Source organism: Pongo abelii, chromosome 16, assembly GCF_028885655.2.
Source record: "Pongo abelii isolate AG06213 chromosome 16, NHGRI_mPonAbe1-v2.0_pri, whole genome shotgun sequence".
Taxonomy (NCBI): Eukaryota; Metazoa; Chordata; class Mammalia; order Primates; family Hominidae; genus Pongo; species Pongo abelii.
Window position 1 is genome coordinate 67530329 of NC_072001.2, and position 24449 is coordinate 67554777.

Below are 24449 nucleotides of genomic sequence, written 5' to 3' on the forward strand. Positions count from 1 at the left end.
AGGGTCACCTGGGATGGGAAGGTTGCTTGTTTTCTAAGTTTAACACTTAGAGAGTCATATAGCCTATGACCTTTAACCTTCTTAGCTGGTGATAGGGGCCCTTTGTCAGTAAAGCATTCATGTGGATTCTATTCCACTGTTGCAGGTCACTCCCCCTATTAAGTCTGAGGCAGCAAAGGGGTGTTGAACTGCTTTTCTCACTGTGAAGGTTCATGCAGTATGCTCAGCCAGTTAACAGGTCAGAGGAATGGATTTCCCACTGTGTGAAATGCCTTCCTTTATTGCATGTGTATATTCTTAAAAATTTGCCTTAGCATCAAACGCCCTTAAAAATGTGATTATTTCTTTTCTAGTAACTACAAAATTAGAAATAATTAACTTCTTAGATTCTTAGGACAAATACTCATTGTATGCATTTGTGTATCCTTGTACAGTGTTCCCATTGCTTCCTTATTCTTACAGAATGAAACTCTGAAGTTTGGAAGTGTCTGAGTCCTGAAGTAAGATAATTGAATGTGACAGGAACACAGTAACCAGAAGACCTGGGAGGCTACAAAAGATTTGCATTGCAAATACAAAAATAAATAATGAGACTTCTTTTTCTCCCTTACAGGGAAATTGGATTCCAAGATCCATCAAGGAGCAAAGAAGGGGTTAATGAAGCAGAATAAAGCTGTCTGACCCAGGAGAAAAGGAACTATAAAGCATAGTGGAGTTTTGTGTACTAAAATTGCTATCTACTTGTCCTTTGGAATTGAAGTAGTAGAAACCTAAAGGCTTGGCGTCAGGCTTGAATATCTCAGAACTTAAACTCTTACCAAAATCTGTATATTTTTCTTAAGGAGTGGGATTCCTACTTTATGTAATGGGTCAAAATCTTTGAATACATTATTTATAAAAACCTGTTTAAAAATTCTAAGTCTTTTGACATTTTTCTCAGAATAGTATCAAAAGAGATTGGACCAAGTTTGGAAATTCCTTTCCTTTCTGAGACTTGTATTTGTAGTTAGAAAGTTTTTAACCTAGGTTAATGATTTTTTTTGAGGGATCCTCTCAGATTTTAAAGTTTCTTATCAAAGGGATAATCTGATAGAGTAATAGGATGTTTGAGGAATCCTGTGCTTAATACAAACCTGTGATGGGACAAAAAGGTTTGTAACAAGTTTTCTGTTCCAATCCAATGTCTCTTGAACAGTCTGAATGAAATGTGAAAAGCCGAGTAACCCTCATTGGCAAATTTTTTTTTGGAAGGAATAACCTGAAGAAGTGCTTCCACTTCTTGGGTTTGAGAAGCCAGGATATGGATGGTTCAGACTGGGAGGAGATGGAGCCACCTGCTAAAGCACCATGAAGCTGCCCTATTTATTTTGTTGGTATTGCAAAAGCATCACTTGGATGGGGCAATTAGAAACAAACTAAAAAATAAAATCGCCTTAGTAAACGCATCCAAATACCCCCCAAATGCTGAAATCAAACCTTTTAAACCATTCACATCCCAGAAAGCTATGCGCTTTGGAAAAAGAAGAGGTTGGTTTGAAATGAGATTTTTGTCAGTCTGGCCGTCCTTAGTGAAACACTTTCTGAGGCTGTTCTGAAGAGCTGTCAGAATCTCAGTTGCTGGCATCCTGAGGAAATTCATGGTCTTAAATGTGTATGTTCTGCTTTTTATAAAACAACACCACCACACTGGGGAAGTTGGACTCCCTCCAGCAGTTGTGTGCATTTCTTAAAAAAGAGAGAGCAAGGGAGAGAAAAAAAATGTGCCCTGTGTTATGAAAAAGATTAATTTCCCCTTTCTTTAATCCTTCATATTCAGCGTTTATTTGCATTGAAATGCCTCCACTCATTATGCATTGATGTTCACTCAACTGTGAACCCTGCTTGTTGCATAGCTCTAGGCATTGGTTTTGCAGGGCCTGATCACCCTGGATTCCCAGGGAAAACCCATCCGATTCTTGTTCCGGTGATGCAAACATGTAGTATTCTCTTTTTCTGTTCAAACTCTGGAGAAAGGGGCAAGGACTGCTAATGTCCACTTTTTTGGCAGGGGGCATGTCGGGGGAGTCTCTTTCTGGCTTCCTGCAGACCCTATTATTAATGAAGCCATACTGGGTTCACATGCAGCTAATAGTTTACCAAGCAGTAGCACCTTGAATTCTGTGCTGGAGTTGTCTGGCTCTCTTAATACCAAAATAAAACTAGAAGGCAGGAGGTGAAGAGCCTAGGGAGGGAGGAAAAAAGTTTATTTGAACAACAGCCTGAGCATAGAGGTGTCTGGATTGATTTTTTTCTCCTGGATAGACTGTGTGCATGCCGAAAGAAAAACATCAGGAGCTGCGACAGATCAGGTTATGCAACCATTTTGTGTGCTGAGATAAGACAGTTTACAAGAACTTTACAAGTTTATAAGAACCCACCTCAGCATCCAAAATATGCAACTGGAGCCTCATTAGTAAATGGCAGAATAACATGGAAACTTCTCCTTTTCATGGTTAGACTGTGAAAGTCTGTCTTTAGTTCATATGGTGGTGGTGGTATAAGGTCTCTCTTTTATTTGTGGAGACACCAGGGAGGAAGTGTGGGAGAAACTTGGGGGTAGATGGCCTTCAGTTGCTCAGTGATGAATAGCACAATTTAAAGCCTAGTGGAAATTCTTAGCAGCCTGAGTGCAAACTTGCCCAGGAATAGCCTTTTAGTACTTTACAACACTTTGCTCTGACTGTGTAACTCTGGGACAGTGTGGCCTAAAGGAAGTTTCACATTTCTGAGCTGGTTTTTTGTTGCAGTCTAAATATCTGTACCCCCTTTTGAATAGTTGGGTTCAATTGCTGTCAATTTGTATAGTACCTAAAGGATTCAGCTTTTTTGTTTTTTATTTTTGTTTTTGTTTTTCCAGGCAGGACTCAGTCTCATTTATATAAAGTCAGAGTAGGGGGATATATGAAACTGGAGACCTCTGACGGGGTTTAGGAAGCCTTGGCTTTATTGCTTCTCGGCCTTTTGGCTAAGATCAAATGTAGGAAGCCTTGGCTTTGCAGTTAGATGTTTGGAATAGAGTAAGGGTTTTTGTTTGTTTCTTGCTATAGCTAATCTGGAAAAAGAAAACTAGGTATCCCCTGTTTTAAGTCAGAAATTTACATAAATTCATTTTTTTCTTAGGAAGTAAGTGTGAAAAATTTAGACTTCAAAGCCCATTTATGTGGATTTCATTTAATTTAGTAAATTTTAAAAATGCACCTAGCCAAGATCAAGACAGCATGGGAGTTATTCTCAAAAAGCCAGCTCAAAAAGACGAGTGAAAAGCAAGCATCTATTAAACTAAAGAAATCAGTGAACTTCAGTTTGTTAGGCCTGGGGAGGGACAGAAAATCCAATGATGAAGGAATTTTTTTTCCTAGAGATTCAAGTAGCCAAGTATACATCTGCTGCTCTGAGCTTCTGTGAATGTGTTCGGAGGGAGGTGATCCATACCACATGCACCAGCAGCAACAAGGCATCCAGCATGTGGAGGGCTTTTCTACTTCTCTCATGCAGAGAAGAAAATACAGCCTCAGTGCCATCCTCTGACACAAAGAAACTTGTGTAAATGTCCATTTATGTGTATGTACATAATGTGGCTTAATTCCTAGGGTGACAATTGATAACTTGATCCATTTTCAGACTTCATTTGTGACAATGGAGAGTCCAGAGAGACAACCTAGTAAGTGTACCCTAGCTTGAGGTCAGAAAAATGGATGTGTATATAGTGAGTGGGACTGTGGAACAGTGGGGTGGTGGGGAGTTCCTGAGAATCCATAGAGGAATGTCATAGGAAGGGAGTGAGATCGTGGCATAAGGAGAAAAAAAACGTCAGTACAGAAGATTTAAGAGTCTAGAGCTGTACTGTCTATTATGGTAGCCACTAGCCACTTGTGGTTATGAAAATTTCAATTATATGAAATTAAGGATTCAGTTATTCAGTCACTGTTGACCATATTTCAAGTGCTCAAATAGCTACATGTGGCTAGTGACTTCTGCATTGGACAGCACAGATATAGAACATTTCCATCGCTGCAGAAAGTTCTGTTGGATAGTGTTTGTCTGGAGCAGGGGTTGGTAAACTTTCTGTAAAGGGTCAGATGGCAAATATTTTAGGCTTTACACAGGCCATGCAGTCCTTGTTTCAACTGTTCAACTCTGCTGTTGTAGTAAAAATGCATCTATAGATGATAATGTAAATGAATGAGCTTGGCTAGAGCCAATAAAACTATTTTTTTGTTTGTTTGTTTTTTGAGACAGTTTCACTCTTGTTGCCCAGGCTGGAGTGCAGTGGCAAGATTTCGGCTCACTGCAACCTCCGCCTCCCGGGTTCAAGCGATTCTCCTGCCTCAGCCTCTCGAGTAGCTGGGATTACAGGCATGTGCCACCACGCCCGGCTACTTTTGTATTTTTACGGGGTTTGTCCATGTTGGTCAGCCCTCACGTGATCCGCCCGCCTCAGCCTCCCAAAGTGCTGAGATTACAGGCGTGAGCCTCCGCACCCGGCGTGAAATTTGAATTTCATATCATTTTCACATCATGAAATAGTCTTTTGATTATTTAACTGTTTAAAAATGTAAAAATCATTCTAGCTTGTGGGACATATTAAAACAGGTGGTGAGCCTGATTTGACCTGTGAGATGCAGTTTGCCAACCCTTGGTCTACAGGAACAGTAAATCAAAACTTAAAGTTTGTTTACTATGTAGGACATCTGATCACTTGAAAATTTTTAGTGGTTCTTCCAGGCTTGAGAACTTTCTCTGGCTGAAACTTGGAGTTCACTGCAGGAATGTTTACCTTCCTTTGTTCCCTATTTTTGCAGTCTAGTTCTCTCCAATGGCAGAGTCATGCTCCTTCAGTGGGAGATGACTACTGGAATGTTTAATCCTTAATTAAATCATGCCTAAGTCTAAAACACTAAACCCTTCTCTGTCTCTACCTGCTAAGTAGCTGAATCCTCACTTTAACTTTGTCTAGTATACACTGGAAGTTCGCTGTCACCTGGGATCAGTTCTGCCCCCGTACTGTCTAACAACATGACTATTGGTGGACCAAAGAGAGATTATTTTTCCTAGACCAGAAAGGTTTAGTTTTTATCTTTAGCTATCAACCCCTCCCCCCACCTTTTTATGACCTCACTTTATCTCCAAGTCACATGCTATCTTGAGTGGCACTGTTGAAGGATGCCTCAGGATAAGGGAAAAAAGATAAATGCAAAGCAGAATAAAATGGTCAAGGACACAGGAAGGACATAATAGGGGCTAGGATGTGGGAGGCTTGAGAATTAAGGTAAATTTGTTTGCTATGGAATGAGATGGAAGTCTTAGGAGGTCGTCATGAATAGATGTTTCACAAGTGAAAGCTGGGTGGGAGGGCTCACTTAAACATGGACTGAATGCCTACTGTGCACTAGACAGTATGCTGGGCAATCAGAGATGAATAGCAGATAAGGAAAAATAAAAGCTACAATCCTTAGAATGGTGGGTTGGAGAAGGACAGAATAAGACTTTTAGATAATAAAAGGCAACAAGATTTAGTGATATAGGATGGTGAGGGGAAAAGGGATATATAGAGGGATTAGAAATGGGTGCTTTGGGGAGAAAAGCAAGTGGTAATCCTAAAAGAAAAAGCTGGAGAACAAAGGATAAAAAATTAGGAGGTTGGTACTTTGCTGAAATAAGGGGTAAAATGGATGAAACCATCAGGAGCTGTGATTGCTCTTCTGTTCTTTGTAGATGCCCATGTTCAGATCCCCTACAGGCCTGTCCTCTCTGTGGTTGAAGGACAACGACATACAGAAGAGGTGTCTTCTGTGTTATAAGGCGCAATACTCCCCCCAGAAAGCTCTCTATGAGGAAATCTGATCCAGCGAGAGTTCTACTGCCCATGAGGGGACAGCGTTAGGTTCGAGCTCTCTAATCCAGGTTTCTTTGAGTTTATCTGGGTTCTAACCGACACGCCGGGTTTTCCAGCATTCCCTGAGCTAAGACTCCCTAATCTGGGCTCCGGGTGAGCGCGCATTCCGAGACCCAGGATTTCGCTCCTTCATCCAGGTTCCGGGTTTCCCCTGCGCTCACCCGCTCCAGACTCCACACAAGCGCGGAATCCGGATCCGAGGGCCTGGTAGTCCAGTGTCCGCGTCTTCCGGGTGACTCTGGTTGTCCCGGATCGCGGCGGCGGCGGCGGCGGCGGCGGCGGCGGCTGAGGGACCCGCGGCCCCGGACACAGCGGCACCGGCCGGGCGGGGCGGAGCGGCGCGGGGAGGGGGCAGAGAGCCAGAGCCGGAGCCGGAGCCGGAGCCGGGGTGGGGTGGGGGGGGAGGGGCCGCGGGAACGGATGGCGGCCTGGGCCCCGTAGCAGCGGCGGCTCTACGGCCCGGGGCCCCGGGCGGGCGGAGGTGGCGGCTCCCGGGACCGGCCGCGCGGTGAGTCCGGAGCTTTGTGTGGAGCCGGGACTGGGGGAGGAAAGAGGCGGCGGCACCGATGGGGCGCGGGGCTGAGGGGATCTGATGGGGGCCGGGGGCGGCGGCGCTGCCTGACGGAGGAAGTGGGGGTTGGGGGGCTGGGGCGGAGCGAGGGGAAGGTGTGTAGGGGGGGGTCGTTGCGTGGGTGGGGGAGGGGGCGTCGAGGGGCGCGGGGTGAAGTTCAAAGCGTGGCCACGGCCGGTTCACGCTGAGGGTAGGGGTGCCCGGGAGGGGGTTTGGGTCTGGCTAGGTTATGGGAGCAGGCCAGAGAGTTTCTGAGGCGAGTCTGGGTATGTTGAGGGCGCTCAGGGCGACTGGGGCCAGTCAGGGAGTTGGGCGGGGGGCGGGGGCGGTGGGGGTTGTTCAGAGCATAGGGTCGGAAGCAGGACGTGTGCGTGACCTGGGAGTGGGGAGCAAGGTGGCTGGGATCGTGCAGTAAGTAGGTTGTGGGTGTGTGCCCCTAACAGTCTTCAGGTCACATTTACTCCTGTCCTTTTCTTCAAGATGGAGGGATCCCTGGGCCTGTACCTCAACTGCTATCCTTGTACCCCCGGGAGGGTTTGTGACCCTATCCTGTTTGGAAGACCCATGCTGCCCTCTTTTCCCTTTATGTGTAATTACGGTTGGATCATCTCTGTGCTTTGCTCAGATTCTCCTTCCTCCCTCTGGGGTTGAGGAGGAGGAGACACATCTGACCAATTAATGTGTGTTTGTGAAACAGGCAGCAGCAAACAGTCATTTCAGCTTCTAGGAATTAGGCTCACACAGGGTGGAGAGATCAGAGCCCTTCAGGGGGAATATTTCTGAACAAATCACGGATGATTAAATTCTCTAAGAAACAGCTCCCTACCTAAATGAGAGTGGGAAAGACGGGGAAGAAAGCCTGTCTGTTTCCAGCCGTGTGTCCAGAGCCTCAGGGGTTGAGGAGAGTCCCCAAGCCCCTACAGGCCTCCCTTTTCTGTATTAGGCTTTGCTCTGCAGCCTTGAGTTAATTTCACCCCTGCTGCTTTGTCTTGGGGGAGGGAGTGCTGGTTTAGGCTGTTGTGAGGAGATGACTGTTCGGCTGCCACGCACAATAGTCGTGTCATTTTATCGGGAGTGCTACCCCAGGGCTGAGAACTGCTGCAGCAGAGATAAACCGGTCCCTCTCACCCGCCTATTGTGTACACAGTGAAGGTCATAGGTTCAAGTCTTGTCTGAGAGCTTTGGATATGCTCCATCTCCCAGGCTCCTCAGTGCCATTTTCTTCCTTTTCCAGACTGGGGCTTGCCATTGGAGGAGGCCAGAGAGAAAGGCTCTTCTTTTTGAGTGAGGAACAATGCAGAGCTCATTGGCACACATTTTTCAGAAGAATAATGGATGCCAGCCATGTTGTGCCTGCCTCTTTGGCTAGCCTGTACTAAGTTATGAAGGAATAGTGTCTGGTAGACTCAACTATGATGTTTGTTTCAGACCCTTAAGGAAGAAGACTTCAAGGGAAGGTTCTACTCTTAGTTGAATCATCATATTTAATTCTTTTGTATGAATGGAACACTCATGCAGTGATTTTTGTTTGTTTCAGAATACCACTAAAAACCTGTGCAGGGTTAAGATGGGGAGTCAAGCCCAGGTGTGGTGGCTCATGCTTGTAATCTTGGCACTTTGGGAGGATGAAGCCAGAGGATGGCTGGAGCCCAGGAGTTCAAGACCAGCCTGGGCAACAAAGCTAGACCCTGTTTCTTTAAAAATAAAAAATAAAAAAGTCAAGAACCAAGTACCTTTTAAATGGTGGCTTCCTGGTCAATAATAATAGCACAACAAAAAAGCCACAGAATTTGCCTATCTGGGCAAGGGCTGTGGGAACAAACCTTTCAATATTTATTTTAAATCTAATGAAAGGACATGACTTGCTCATTGTGCAAAAGTCTATATCTGCCTCTGTATTAAGAAATTTGCCAAAGAAATAAACATTTTTGAAAAATGTATGGGTCTTAGGGATTATTAATGAGAGAAGGATGAGAACAAACTAGAAGGAATCCTATTGTACATATCTGATAGAAGTGCTCAAATAATATTTATGTACCATTAGTTGTGTAAAAAATTATTTGGGACCAGGCATGGTGCTCACACCTGTAATCCCATCACTTTGGGAGGCTGAAGCAGGAGGATCACTTGAGCCTAGGAGTTTGAGAGTGGCCTGGGCAACATAGTGAGAACTCATCTCTACAAAAATTTTAAAAAATACAGCTAGCTGGGCGTAGTGGCACATGCCAGTGGTCCCAGCTACTCAGGAGGCTGAGGTGGGAAGATCGCTTGAGTTCAGGAGTTCGAGACCAGCTTGGGCAACATGGCAAAACCCCATCTCAACAAAAAATATAAAAAATATTAGCTGGGTGTAGTGGCATACGCCTGTGGTCCCAGCTACTTGGGAGGCCGAGGGAGAAAGATCTCGTTGAGCCCAGGAGGCTGAGGCTGCAGTGAGCCGTGATTGCACCACTGTACTCCAGCCTGGGTGATAGAGCAGGACCTTGTCTCAAAAAAAAAAAAAAAAAAAAATTATTTGGGTCTGAAAAAGAGGTTTCCATTTAGGACATTAAATGCAACTTTTCTTTAAAAAGAGATTAGAAGTAAAACTCATTGTGAGTGGGGAATTGTATATAATGTGCTGTGTACACAATAGCCAACCATTTCCCATAGGATAGTGTTGAATAAGAATTTTAGCCTTTGGTTTTGGTAAAGGTCTTTCTGAGGCAATTAGTCTGTCTATGGTGTCTCCCTTATCCTTTTATTTCAGTGAGTTTCTTTAAATGATGGCCTGCCACTGAGGTGTTGGGCCTTTGATAGGAGGGAACAGGGTTGTTCTGACCTTTATATATTTTTTGATAACAGAACTGTCTTCAGGCCTTACTGGAGGTGTTGTCTGTCTTTAGACTATTTCCAACTGTGTGTCCTAGGAATATTTGAGTGAAGCCTCAGCTAAACTGAGTCCAAAGCTTTTTGCTCTTGGGCTCTTGGCATTTATTTCTGAATGCTGTCAGGTGACAGTGAAGGCAGAAGCCTCAGATTAAATTTGTCCTGATTAGATTTAGTGGCTTCAGAGTTGGGCCCTTGCCACAAGGAATCTCATGTGAGTCTTCTGATTGTGACCATCATTCAAAGAGTGCTTTGGATTCCCCCCCAACCACCTGTCCCAGCTTCTTGGTAGAAAAAAAATTTCCTTGTGATAGAGGTCTAGAAAGTTGGACAGATTAGTGCTTATTTTGTGAGGATATGGAAGCATAATTTTGGCTCCTGGTAACAATTATGTTGCAATTAGCATATAGCAACTAAATGACTGGAACACGATAATTTGTTGAGGGGTTTACTGATTGCTCTGTCAAGTGGAAGTGCCACTCCTTATTTATTTTATTTATTTGACTCAGAACACTATTGCCTGAACTTAGCCATGGAGGCTAAGTATAGCAATGATATGTGTTCTCCAGAAGTTCCCACTCTGCTTCCTCTTTGTAGTTACTTCTTTTCCAGGTACCTTAGTACTTGTACTGCCCTTTTCTCCTACTCTGAAGGTAGCTAAGCAATTGTTATTTCCCTCATGGAAAACTGGTCATGGATGGGAATACTGCCAGGCAGATGGAACTAGCCTGAGATGAGGCAGCCTTATATTGTGTGGGAAGTTTTCTTTCCAGTCTCTTAATTCTCTCTTCTACTTGATTTTTCAAAATCAGTTTCCTTTAAAGAAAACAAACAAAAACCCCACAAAATGCAAAATATCGTAATGTATTAAATATGCCTTCATGATACCTCCCTTATAAGAGTTGTCTGTGACAGACAAAATGAAGATAGGTGATGTTGATTGGCAGGTTCTGGGTCCACTAAGTGTCAGTGAAGGATTCTTTTCGCTAGGGAACAGGTAATTCACCAAAGCACCTGCCTAGCTGGGCATGTGGAATTGGCAGCAGCTGTGCAGCTGAAGAGGGATTACTGAGCAGGTGGTTGAAGAATCACATGCCACAGTGACAAGAAAATACTTGGTCTTCCGTGGTTTAGGTTCAGTTTGTAGGTGTGAAATTGCACTTTGTTTCACATTTCTTAATGCTTGTTGATTTGTTAGTAAGATGGTAATAGAGAAAGAGATTCTTCTGTATCTGTGGTTTTTTAGATCACTCAGTAGCATGCCCTAGACATGGCCCTACATGGCTCTGTTGTATTTATGGGAGTTCTGGCTTTATGCTCTGTGAATGGGAGGGAAATAGTGGTAATTCAGTGTTTCTAGTACTTGTTTATTAAAGGAAAATGGGAAGGAGAAAATTCCTTGCTTTCAACGTGGTGAAAAACATTTAGCCTACTGGGTGGAAACCTAATAGGTTTTATGCAAATGATGTAATTGACTTTTTGTGGAAGTCTACCTGACATGCCTTACTCAAGACATTTGCATGTGTTTTTGTATTATGAATATATTTCCCCACGTGAAGTTTGCATCTCTTCGGTTGTTTGTTTCTTTTTCTTTCCTTTTTTTTTTTGAGACGGTGTTTCGCTCCTGTGGCCCAGGCTGGAGTGTAATGGTGCGATCTCGGCTCACTGCAACCTCTGCCTCCCAGGTTCAAGCAGTTCCTTGCGTCAGCCTCCCGAATAGCTGGGACTACAGGCGCCCACCACCACGCCCAGCTAATTTTAGTATTTTTAGTAGAGACGGGGTTTCATCATGTTGGCCAGGCTGCTGTCGAGCTCCTGACCTCAGGTGATCCACCCACCTCGGCCTCCCAAAGTGCTGGGATTACAGGTGTGAGCCATCATGCCCTGCCAGTTGTTTTTTTCAATTTTTAGTTTCTCCCAGCACCTTTGTAACTCTTTTCCCTGACATTGACATTAACATCATTTGTTAGAACCAAGTCATCACCAGAAGAAATGATGTTAAGGAACATCACCACTAAATATTTATCTTAAAAACGGATATAGGTCGGGCGCAGTGGCTCTTGCCTGTGATCCCAGCACTTTGGGAGGCTGAGGTGGGCAGATCACCTGAGGTCGGGAGTTTGAGACCAGCCTGGCTGACATGGTGAAACTCCATCTCTACTAATAATACAAAAATTAGCCAGGCTTGGTGGTGCACACCTGTAATTCCAGCTACTCAGGAGGCTGAGGCAGGAGAATTGCTTGAACCCGGGAGGTGGAGGTTGCAGTGAGCTGAGATTGCGCCATCGCACTCCAGCCTGGTCAACAAGAATGAAACCGTGTCTCAAAAAAAAAAAAAAAAAAAGAAATAAGTTAGCGGGGGGTATAGCATTTCCTATAACTTGGGAAAAGACTATTTGAGGTTTTCTGAAAATTCAGATTTTTTAATAGATTATCATCTTCTGTTAATATGATTTTCTCTTTCATATGTTTGTGCCACTATAATAGTAATGCCATAGAGCCTAAAACTTGTAAGCAAGTAACTTTGTGTTTATTTTCTGACCTTTTTAGTGCCTTCCATTCAGTTTCTATATTAGGCCAACAGGTTGTGTGCCCCTTCTCTTGAAACACATACACACACGACCTAATGGAATTCACAGGGTACTAATTAACGGCTGATTGAAGAGAAATGAGCCATGTGAACTGTTTTAAAGTTCAGAAATCTCTTTCCCACAGCCCAAGTGGAGTGAAGGCTCTTTGAGGGAAAGTGAGGCCAGACTATGACTCAGGTCAGGGTCTATGGAGCACTGCATAGACGGGACATTTGCAGTGATCTACCTAAACCTAAGTTAGCTTTAAGTGGAAGCCTAGCGACAGCAGTTAATTGTTTAGTATTCACTTCTAGGAAAGAATGTCAAGTTCTTGATTTCCTCATATGAAGCTATGGCAGTTTTTTGCGTTTGTTTTATTAAAACTGTTCACAAACCACTTATCGTTTCCTAGCACTCTCAGTAGTTTGCTTCCTTATACCTTTCCCCCACCCCCATCTCTTATCCCACTTCCCTACCCTGAAGACTTCTCTAGCAGCTTGGAAACACTCTAATTACTGTAGCTATTATAGTCACAACCCAGATCCTCCACCTCCTTCTCTCTCACCCCTTTCTTTCTTCCCCCCTCCCCTTGCTCTAGCAGCAGGAGTTGAACTGCAGTCTCATGAGCACAGTCAGATCTATGAATGAGCTTTATATCTTGTCAAGGCAGAACTCCAGATCCAACAGGGCTAATTTTTCATGGTTCTCTTGCTGTTTGTTCTTGGATCAGAGTCCCAGAAATAAGAGATGGCAAATACCTATCAGGTCATATCTAGTCCATCACTCAGGGGCAAACCTAGGATTTTTCTCTTGTCTCTGTGAGAAATTTTTCCTTCTTTCTTTTGCAGGTGAGAGCTGTCTGATGCCAGACAAGCTCTGAAACTGCCTTCTTTTTATTGTGTTCTCTGGTCATTAGTGTCTGGCCAACTTCTTTCGGGTGTTTTTTTTAATTCCATTTTTCAGGAATACTTGCTCCCAGCAATATCTCTACCCCTTCTTCAGTCCTTTCTTCTTGATTGTTGGCATCACCTTCGTGGATTCCTTTTGTACCATCAGTTATCTATGCCAGAAGTATCACTTTTCTGACCTTTGCCACAAGTGTCATTGTGGCCTGCTTTTAAGGAGGTACATTTGATGGAAACACGGGACATAAATTCTAGCAGGTGGTAATTAATAAAATACTTTAGAAAATATGTGCCTTGGCCGGGTGCGGTGGCTCATGCCTCTAATCTAAGCACTTTGGGAGGCTGAGACGGGCAGATCATGAGGTCAAGAGATCAAGACCAAGGCCAACATGGTGAAATCCCGTCTCTACTAAAAATACAAAAATTAGGTGGGCATGGTGGTGCACGTCTGTAGTCCCAGCTACTCAGGAGGCTGAGGAAGGATGATTGCTTGAATCTGAGAGCTGGAGGTTGCAGTGAGCAGAGATCATGCCACTGCATTCCAGCCTGGCAACAGAGCAAGCCTCTGTCAAAAAGAAAAAAGAAAATATGTGCCTTAAGTAACCCCTGTACTATATGAACAAATGTTGCTTCTTCTGTTCTAACACTTCTCTTTATGTGGATGAAATTTTATTTTTCTGTGTCTTTGTTACAGTTAAGATATTGTCTAAGAGTGTTATGTTTTCTTTACTAGTATGCTTTTTTTTTTTTTTTTTCTTTTTTGAGGCAGGGCCTTGCTCTGTCACCAGGCTGGAGCATAGTGGCACAATCACGATCACAGCTCACTGCAGGCTCAACCTCCTGAGCTCAAGCAATTCTCCCACCTCAGCCTCCCAAGCAGTTGGAAGTACAGGCAGGCGCCACCACACCCAGCTAATTTTTTTTTCCTCCCTCCCTCCCCTTCCTCTCCTTCCTCTCTTTCCTTCCTTCCTTCCTCCTTTCATTTCCCTTCCTTTCCTTTCTTTTCCTTCCTTCCTTCCTTCATTTTCTCCTCTCTCCTCCTCCTCCTCCTTCCTTAAGACAGGGTCTCACCCTGTTGCCTAGGCTGGAGTGCAATGGTGCAATCACAGCTCATTCCAGCCTCAATGCCACCACACCTGGCTAAATTTTTGCGTGTTTTTTTTGTTTCGCTGCGTTGCCCAGGCTTGTCTCGAACTCCTGGGCCTCCTCCCACCTTGGCCTCCCAAAGTGCTGGGATTATAGGCATGAGCCACTGTGACCAGCCCAATTTTTAAATTGTTTTTGTAGAGATGGAGTCTCACTATGTTTTGTGCCACTGCACTCCAGCCTGGTTGCCCAGGCTGGTCTCAAACTCCTGGACTCAAGCAGTCCTCCTTCCATGGTTTCCCAAAGTGCTGGGACTACAGGCATGAGCCTCCATGCCTGGCTAGTATAGCTTTTCAAAGAATAGAGGGGGAAAAAATCATAGAATTGAGAGTCATAAAACCCAGATTCTGATCATTACTATGCCTCTAATTAGCTGTTTATCCTTGTGCAAGTCATGTCCCTGTTTTCATGTGCCTCATCTGTGAAATGAACACATTAGACAGGATGATCGCTGCGGTTCCATTTAGCTGTAGAATATCATGATACGAAGATTGAGAGTCAGGTTGACACCTGTAGTCCTAGCACTTTGGGAGGCTGAGGCAGGAGGATCACTTGAGCCCTGGAGTTGCAGACCAGCCTGGGCAACAGAGAAGCCTCATATCTTTAAAAAAAAAAAAAAAAAAAAATTCAGCCTGGCCAACATGGTGAAACCTTGTCTCTACTAAAAATACAAAATTAGCCAGGTGTGGTGGCACATACCTGTAATCCCAGCTACTTGGGAGGCTGAGGCAGGAGAATCGCTTGAACTTGGGAGGTAGAAGTTGCAGTGAGCCGAGATCAAGCCATTGCACTCCAGCCTGGGCAACAAGAGAGAAATTCCATTTCAATAAATAAGTAAATAATTAGCCAGGTGGTGTGCACTGTGGTCCCAGCTCCTCAGGAAGCAGAGATGGGAGGATCGCTTGAGCCCAGGAGGTCGAGGCTGCAGTGAGCTGTGATCTCATCACTGCACTTGAGCCTTAGTGACAGAGTGAGACCCTATTTCCAAAAAAAAAAAAAAAAAAAAAAAGATTATGGTGGAAGAACAGGACAAAAATATTTGACACAAGTGAGCATTTTTTTTTTATTGCTGTGTCAAAAATATAGCCGGTTTTCAGACGGGCTAATGAGTGCAATTTCAGTTCCCGGGGGCTTGACTCTCACTACTCTTTGATTTGTTTGGAAAGCTGTACTTTTTATTAGGCCATCTTTTTTTGGAGGGTTTTGTAGCCTCATTCTGCGGGCTCACCAACTTGCCACATGTATCTTTTTCTAGTGTGCTTAAAACATAGGAGTGGAAATCAGAAAGCTGCAAAAAAGGCTGGCCTGGCATGGTGGCTCACACTTGTAATCCTAGCACTTTGGGAGGCCGAGGCGGGTGGATCAGCTTGAGGTCAGGAGTTGAGAAAGCTGCAGAAAAGGAACCTTAGCTTGTGAGAAGGAAGTTGTACCTGGAAGGATTTGCCATCTGTCAATAAGAAGTAACTTTGTAAATTCAGTCAAGGATCTAATAATCTATTATATCTGAAACCTGGGAGCTAAATTGGACTGATTATGGAGGTTAGTTGGATATTTTTCCACTTTTGACTAGTCAGTAGAAACTCCACTTTGAATTAACTTCTTGGGACTGAGTACAAGTTGAGTTGCCCACAGTGTTTTGTTCGGAAAATAAAATTATGTTGTTATTTATTTATTTTTGACAGGGTCTTACCCAGCCTTGACCTAGTGGGTTCACCTCAGCCTTCCAAGTAGCTGGGACTACAAAAGTGTGCCACCATGCTTGGTTAATTTTTGTATTTTTTTTTGTAGAGATGATGGTTTGCTATGTTGCTTGAACTCCTTGGCTCAAGCCATCCTCCTGCTTCAGCCTCCCAAAGTGCTGGGATTACAGGTTTCAGCCACTGCACCCAGCCAATTACGTTATTTTTAATGCTGAAAATGCACATTGATGACATTTGCTGAAGTATGATGAACAAAGGGGTATCTCCGAAATACCCTCCTAAAAGAGACGAGAAATGAAAAGCTGGTTGGTAAGTGTTTCAGGAACTTTCAGATTGAGAGTAATGTTAGGAAGTATTTGCTTTCAAGCAGTTTTTTTCTTTCTTTTTTTTTTTTTGAGACGAAGTTGCTCTGTTGCCCAGGCTGGAGTGCGTTGGCGCGATCTGGGTTCACTGCAACCTCTGCCTCCTGGGTTCAGGCGATTCTCCTGCCTCAGCCTCCTGAGTAGCTAGGATTACAGGCGTGTGCCACCACGCCTGGCTAATTTTTGTATTTTTAGTAGAGATGAGGTTTCACCATGTTGTTCAGGCTGGTCTCGAACTCCTGACCTCATGATCCACCCACCTTGGCCTCCCAAAGTGTTGGGATTATAGGTGTGAGCCACTGCACCCGGCCTCTTTCAAGAAGTTTTAAGGAAATAAAATTATACAACCAAGCTGTTAATTCACCATGTTAGGATTTTTATCAGCATTTTCCAGTTAATTATTTGATATGGGACTTCGAGTAGCAGCTATTTATACTTATTGAATAGTAAGAGGATGTTGGTCTTTTAGTCTTTTGTTGTTGTTAACATAGCAAAATCATAGGTTTAATCTACCTTTGAACATTGGAAATAATGTTCACTGTTTTCAGACTTGTACTTAAAACATCTGTTGGTCCAGGCATGGTGGCTCACACCTGTGATCCCAGCACTTTGAGAGGCCAAGGCTGGCGGATCACTTGAGGCCAGGAAGAGACCAGCCTGGTGAACATGGTGAAACCCCGTCTCTACTAAAAATACAAAAAAATAAGCTAGGCCTGGTGGAATATGCCTGTAATCCCAGCTACTCGGGAGGCTGAGGCATTAGAATCATTTGAACCTGGGAGGCAGAGGTTGCAGTGTGCCGAGATTGCACCACTTTGCACCACTGTACTCTAGCCTGGGTGACAGAGCAAAATTGTGTCTTAAAAAAAAAAAAAAAATCTATTGGTCTGGAGTAGAAAAGTTTGGTAGGTGAAACTGTTGTTTGTTTTGGATCATTAAAAAGTCCTGAGAGTGCCTTGCTTTATTCCCAGCCATCTGTAGCACATTACTAATTTTTAGTTCATCTAAAGGTTATTTGGGGAAGTGTTCCACTTGAACGTGAGATTTTAGAATGATTTATATTAGAAATATAAGCAGTTTGTTTGTTTTTGGTTTTTTTTTTTCCCCCCGAGATGGAGTTTCTCTTTGTTGCCCAGGCTGGAGTGCAGTGGCACAATCTTGGCTCACCGCAACTCCCGCCTCCCGGGTTCAAGCGATTCTCCTGCCTCAGCCTCCTGAGTAGGTGGCATTACAGGCATGCAGCACCACGGCTGGCTAATTTTTTATTTTTAGTGGAGACGGGGTTTCTCCATGTTGGTCAGGCTAGTCTCAAACTCCCAACCTCAGGTGATCCATCAACCTCGGCCTCCCAAAGTGCTGGGATTACAGGCATGAGCCACCGCACCTGGCCAATATAAGTAGTTTTTTTGTTTGTTTTTGTTTTTGTTTTGTTTGTTTGAGACAGAGTCTCGCTCTGTTGCCCAGGCAGGAGTGCAATGGCACAATCTCGGCTCACTGCATCCTCAGCCTCCTGGATTCAAGTGATTCTCCTGCCTCAGCCTCCCAAGTAGCTGGTATTATAGGTGTCTGCCACCACACCCAGCTAATTTTTGTATTTTTTAGTAGAGATGGGGTTTCCCCATGTTGGTCAGGCTTGGTCTCAAACTCCCAACCTCAGGTGATCCACCCGCCTCAACCTCCCAAAGTGCTGGGATTACAGCCGTGAGCCGCCGCACCCAGCCTATAAGTAGTTTTTATAGATGGTTTAAAAAAAATGCGAAGTGCAGCATGGGGGTTGGATTGCAAAGTGGCCAAAGTGGGTACCACGAAACCTTTGGCTGTCATACCACAGCATGAAATCCAGATGAGGCAGTTAGTCCACATTGCATGCTGGTACCACATTTCATGCTGGTACCTATAGTTTCTTAGACTGCAGTTCAGTATTTGTGGAGAAAGACAGCAGTGTCTGCTCTATCCTGTGTACAAAGTACAGCTAGTGGGGTCTTGGCATATTATCAGCAGCATACCTAGCAACATTCCTAGGTGGGCACTTTGTGTCTGGTTGAGATGAATTTTCATTCAGATGAATAGAAGTGAATGTTCATGAATAAAGACGGGTGCGGTGGCTCTTCCTTGTAATCCCAACGCTTTGGGAGGCCGAGGCTGGAGGATCACGTGAGCCCAGGAGTTCAAGGCCAACCAGACAACATAGACCCCATCTCTACAAAAAATTTGAAAACCTGCCATGATGGCACACTCCTGTAGTTACAGCTACATGGGAAGTGGATCACTTGAGCTTGGGAGGTTGAGGCTGCCGTGAGCTGTGATCATGCCACTTTACTCCAGCCTGGGCAACAGTGAGACCCTGTCTCAAAAATAATAAAAAAAATAAAGACCAAGAATGTACCTTATAAATTTCAGTTACAAATTCTGAAATTCGGTGTAAAGCTCAGCATTTATCTGTTTTGGAACAGATGCTTCTAGAGCAGAGTTCTAAAGAATGGTATCAAAAATGAAACTATAAGAAAAGACATGGAATTGTGAAGCTTATGACATATATATCTGAAGGGTATATAAGGAAGGGAAGAAATTTGTTTCTACTTGGCATATGCTTTCAGATGTACTTCCCGTTCATAATTTGAAACCCACCTATGCTTTTCTCCTTGAAGCATTGCTGTTCTTCCAGTTGCTTTGACTTAAAACTTTTGACTCATATTTGGTTCTTTTTTTTTCTTTTTTTTTTTTTTTTTTTGGAGACAGAGTCTCGCTCTGTCACCCAGGCTGGAGTCCAGTGGTGCGGTCTTGGCTCACTGCAACCTCTGCCTCCTGGGTTCAAGCGATTCTCCTGCCTCAGCCTCCCAAGTAGCTGGGATTACAGATGCCCACCACCATGCCTGGCTAATTTTTGTATTTTTAGTAGAGACAGGATTTCACCATGTTGGCCAGGCTGGTCTCGAACTGCTGATCTCGTGATCTGCCTACCTCGGCCTCCCAAAGTGCTGGGGTTACAGGCATGAGCCACCGCGCCTGGCCTCATGTTTGGTTCTTTTTTTCGTCCTCACCACCTCATCTGAATCATTCACCAAATTAAGTATCTAAGTATTCACTAATTGGATAGCCTGACATTTAGCCTCACTTTTTCTTTTTTTTTGAGACAGAGTCTTGCTCTGTCACCCAGACTGGAGTGCAATGGTGCGATATCGGCTCACTGCAACCTCCACCTCCTGGGTTCAAGCGATTCTCCTGTCTCAGCCTCCCAAGGAGCTGTGATCACAGGTGCGTTCCACCACGCCCAGCTAATTTTTGTATTTTTTTGAGATAGAGTCTCAGTCTGTCGCCCACGCCCTGTCTCAGTGCGGTGGCATGATCTCGGCTCACTGTAACCTCTGCCACCCAGGTTCAAGCAATTCTCCTGCCTCAGCCTCCCGAGTAGCTGTGATTACAGGCGCCTGCCGCTGCACCCTGCTAATTTTTGTATTTTTAGTAGAGACGGGGTTTCACCATCTTGGCCAGGCTGGTCTTGAACTCCTGACCTTGTGATCCACCTGCCTCGGCCTCCCAAAGTGCAGAGATTGCAGGCGTTAGCCACCGTGCCCGGCCAATTTTTATATTTTTAGTAGAGACGGGGTTTCACCATGTTGGCCAGGCTGGTCTCGAACTCCTGACCTCAGGTGATCCTCCCGCCTCGGCCTCCCAAAGTGCTGGGATTACAGGCGTGAGCCACCACACCTGGCCTAGCCTTACCCTTTTTTTTTTTTTTTTTTTTTTGAGACTGAGTTTTGCTTTTGTTGCCCAGGCTGGAGTGCAATGGCACGATCTCGGCTCACTGCAACCTCTGCCTCCCAGGTTCAAGCAATTCTCCTGCCTCAGCCTCCCGAGTAGCTGGGATTACAGGCGTACGCTACCATGCCTGGCTAGTTTTGTATTTTTAGTAGAGACGGGGTTTCTCCATGTTGGTCACGCTGGTCTCAAACTCCCGACCTCAGGTGATCCGCCTGCCTCAGCCTCCCAAAGTGCTGGGATTACAGGCGTGAGCCTAGCCTCACTTTTTAATCTGACCTAGTTCAGGTCTTCATCTTCTATATATTATTGCAATAACCTCATGGTTATTGCCTCTTTCTGTATTGCATACTACATACAACTGCTATATTAAAGTTTTTATTTACTCATTTAGGTAATATTTATTGGGCACTTATATGCCAGGCCACACGTGGTCTTGTCCTGTTTGGACTTGTAGTCTAGTGGGAGACACAATTAATGAATTTATGATTATGAACTAAAGTGCTCTGAAAGATAAGGATTTTGTTCTAGAAGAGTGTGTAGCAAATAAAGCCAGCATAGACCTTTAAAATTACAATTTCGATCATTTTGCTTCTTTCTATAAAATCTTTGATGATTCCCATTGCCTATAGAGGTCAATATTCAAGGTTCTTTATGATTTGACCAAACCTGGCCTTCCTCAGCCTTATTTCATATTTTTCATTTTATCCATATCTTTTTTGTTGTTTGTTTTTAAGATACGGGCTCTTGCTATGTTTCCCTGGCTGGCCTCAAACTCCTGGGCTCAAGTGACCTCCTGCCTCAGCCTCCCAAGTAGCTGAGATTACAGGCCTGCGCTAGCATACCCAGTTTATCCATTTTTTTTTTACAGCTATTCCTTCAAGTTACCCTGCATTTTTCAGTCTCCATATCTTAGGGTTTTTTTTTTTTCTCTTCTGTTCTGTTGGAATGCACTACCTTGCTCCCAGGACACTTAACTCCCAAATCTAACCATTCCTTCAACTTAGCAAAAAATTTCCTTCCCGAAGCCTTTCTTATCCTACTTCTTCCTGTCCACATATCTCCAGAATTGATTTCATCTTCCTCTTTATCTCTAACTTTTTGCTGGGATCTCTGTTGTAGTACTTTATCACATGTTGTCTTCTTTTTTTTTTTTTTCCGAGATGGAGTCTTACTCTGTCACCCAGGCTAGAGTGCAGCGATGTTAGCTCACTGCAACCTCCGCCTCCCAGGTTCAAGCGATTCTCCTGCCTCAGCCTCCCAAGTAACTGGGATTACAGTTGCCTGCCACTGCGCCTGGCTAATTTTTGTATTTTAGTAGAGACAGGGTTGAGTTTCACCATCTTGGCCAGGCCGGTCTTGAACTCCTGACCTCGTGATCCACCTGCCTCGGCTTCTGAAAGTGCTTGGATTACAGGCGTGAGCCACTGCGCCCAGCCCACATGTTGTCTTTAATTGTAATTATTTGTGAATATATTTTCTTCATCCCTCATTTTAAGCTCATGAGATACCTGTGTCTCCTCTGTTCCCTAAACTCTTAGCCCAGTGCTTCTTTGAATATAACTTTATGCTTAATTAATGCTTGATGAATTGAATTAGAACTTGATTCTTGAAAAAAGAAATTGTGATTTTTTTAGACTTCTTTTTATGCAAAAGTAACGTAACTTCCATTCAACACGTTTTATCCCAAATTGAATAAACTAGGAAAAAGGCAGACGGTGAAAGTCTTGAGAAATTGTTCAGATTCAAGGACAAGCATTTGTTGCCTTTACTGCATATAACTGTACTGTGGTTCCATACATCCGAGCTGATAGAAAACTTGGAGCAGGGGTCTAGTGGTGGTGCATGGCAGGTGGAGGTGAGCTAAATTAGTCACAGGAACCAAATTGGTTGTGCTAGGGCAATATAGGCGTTGTTGGGCCATCTGGGTGTGGTTGACTTCTGGGAGGTCTTTTTAGTTTTTCTTTCTCACTTCATTCCATAAATATTTATTGGATGCCATGGTTTAGTTGTTTAAGATCTATCAATGAACAAAATAGACCAAAAAAAAAATCAACCTCATGGATGTTATCTTTGAATAGGAGATAGAAATAAACATAATAATATATAAAATTAAGAAGGTAATATATGATATGGGGAAAAGTACAGCAGGATAAGGAGAATTGGGAGTGGAAAAGAGGGTTAGGTAGGAAAGGTGGGAGGGGTTGCAACCCTAAATAAGATGGTTAAAGTAGAGATCTTTGAGAAATGTTGTGTTACTAGGTTGTTAGGCACTTCCCTGAGATTAGTGGATTCTTTTCTGCCCAGCAGAGAGAAAGGCAATGTCTACAGTTGTTCCAGAGTCCAGCTGACACTGAGGAGAAATAGCTACTCCTTATGTTCTTTTCTCCTGGCTGCTCCTCTGGCTGGCATCACTGGAAGTTAACTGGGGTGAAAATTGCAGTCAGTCATGTCTGGAAGACAGCAGGGGTGGAACTAGAGGCCTTCTAACCCAGTTCCCTGAGGGGTGGGATTTACCCTTCTCCTCACTGAGCCTTGGTTGCCTGGAGTGATGGGTGAGGTAGGCCTCTTGACTTTTTTTCCTTCCTCAAAGGGAGAAGCCCAGTATCATAATCGTCTCTCTTCTTAGTGAGGCCTCAGCAACTTTATTTCAGGTAGCTCTTTAAAAATAAGCTTTCAAAGAGTGTGTGCTATGCTCCTGGCCTAAAGCGTGAATTTTCAGGTTTTTGGTGCTTTGACTTCCTCTCAACACATAGCTGTGTTTTGGAAGTCTCAGTACCTAATTCAGCAGCCTAAAGATGAAGTTTTCTTATGTCTAGATGCTCTCTTGTTTGAATTGCGGATTGTAAATTTATTTATTTATTCCCTTGCTTACTCTTTTCTTTCTTTTTTTTTTTTTTTTTTTTTTTTGAGACGGAGTCTTGCTGTGTTGCCTAGGCTGGAGCGCAGTGGCGCGATCTTGGCTCACTGCAAGCTCTGCCTCCCCGGTTCACGCCATTCTCCTGCCTTCAGCCTCCCAAGTAGCTGGGACTACAGGCACCTGCCACCACATCCGGCTAATTTTTTGTATTTTTAGTAGAGATGGGGTTTCACTGTGTTAGCCAGGATGGTCTTGATCTACTTCCGCCCACCTCGGTCTCCCAAAGTGCTGGGATTACAGGCGTGAGCCACCACACCTGGCCTGCTTTGCTTACCCTTTTCTAACCCTTCTACTTCATTATTTTTCTTGTTACCCTTTCCCTTTTCTCCTTTCATGAAGCTGATAGGAAACAGAAGTCCCTTAGGTCAGACAGCTATTTAGGTAATTGGCTAGAAGCTAAAAGTTATACCTAATATGCAAGCAATGGAATGGAATGTCTTATTTCCTTTTTTTTTTTTTCTTTTTTTTGAGACAGACTCTCGCTCTGTCACCTGGGCTGGAATGCAGTGGCGCGATCTCAGCTCACTGCAACCTCTAACTCCCAGGTTCAAGTGAGTCTCCCACCTCAGCCTCCCGAGTAGCTGGGATTACAGGCATGTGCCACCACGCCCAGCTAATTGTTGTGTTTTTGGTAGAAATGGGGTTTTACCGTGTTGGCCAGGCTGGTCTTGGAACTCCTGACCTCAGATGATCCACCCACCTCGGCCTCCCAAAGTGCTGGCATTATAGGCATGAGCCACTGTGCCTGGCTGAACGTCTTATTTCTGTCCACATGTTATATTGGATTCAGCTTGTGGACATCAAGCTCTCAGCCTGTTACACTGTATGCCATTTGATGTAGCTGAGGATATATTGGGACCTGTTTACTCTGTTTTTGGTTATTTATACCACCAGCTTGTGTAGTTGCAGTACACAAGAAGGCCTATTTGCCATTTTGTAAAAATGTGGTCTTTTTCATATTTAATTTTAGAATAAAGGTGTGTGTTTGTGTGTGTCTGTTTAAAGAGGTGGGGTCTTGCTGTGTTGCCCAGGCTGGAGGACAGTGGCTATTCACAGGTGTGATCATAAGTGTGCCATGGCCTCAAACTCATAGGCTTGAGCTGTCTTCCTACCTCAGCCTCCCAGGTAGCTGGGACTACAGGCACATGGCACTGCACCTGGCAGAATAAATGAACTTTTTTTTTTTTTTTTTTTTTGAGACAGAGTCTCACTCTGTTGCCCAGGCTGTGGTGCATTGTTGCGATCTCAGCTCACTGCAACCTCTGCCTCCTGGGTTCAAGTGAGTCTCCTGCCTCAGCCTCCCAAGTAGCTGGGATTACAGGTGCCTGCCACCAAGCCTGGCTAATTTTTGTATTTTTAGTTTTTAGTAGAGACAGGGTTTCACCATGTTGGCCAGGCTGGACTCAAACTCCTGACCTCAAGTGATCCCCCACTTCCCAGACTCCCAAAGCGCTGGGATTACAAGTATAAGCCACCACATGGCCAGAATAAATGAATTTTGTAGTGAACTCAGATCCATACTAAGGAAAAATCTATTACTTTTAAGCAGACAGAGTTCTAATATTGGGTGGTCTTCTGGGCAGATTTTGTATTACCTTTCTCTGGGAGGGTTTGCTGTATATCAAACTTGAAGTCATACATTCTCCCTACCTATGCTTAAGTAGTACCATAACATATTACTGATATTGTTAATTTTAAAGCCAGCAGCTGTTA

The 24449-nt window shown here is 44.1% G+C and overlaps 2 protein-coding genes and 1 long non-coding RNA gene across 10 annotated transcripts in view; 2 read left to right on the forward strand and 1 right to left on the reverse strand.

The window, feature by feature from the left end:
* The window catches only part of TRIP4 (thyroid hormone receptor interactor 4), a 70135-nt gene extending 69216 nt beyond the window's left edge, over positions 1-919 (forward strand). For all 3 annotated transcript variants that reach the window (XM_002825545.5, XM_024232271.3, XM_024232273.3), the window contains exon 13: positions 614-919. In XM_002825545.5, coding sequence (XP_002825591.2) covers positions 614-681 — 68 coding nt within the window. In that variant the 3' untranslated portion in view covers positions 682-919. The remainder of the gene's footprint in view (positions 1-613) is intronic.
* The window catches only part of LOC129050485 (uncharacterized), a 215986-nt gene that overhangs the window by 31708 nt on the left and 159829 nt on the right, over positions 1-24449 (reverse strand). The window lies entirely within an intron of this gene.
* The window catches only part of ZNF609 (zinc finger protein 609), a 231322-nt gene continuing 212069 nt past the window's right edge, over positions 5197-24449 (forward strand). Inside the window, exon 1 of one of the 4 annotated variants that reach the window (XM_054532785.1) lies at positions 5197-5308. The gene's annotated coding sequence lies outside the window, so the exon portion shown is untranslated. Of the gene's footprint in view, positions 5309-6174; positions 6444-6645; positions 6773-24449 lie in introns of those variants that run through there. The other 3 variants (XM_002825559.4, XM_024232812.2, XM_054532786.1) reach the window with 3 other exon arrangements.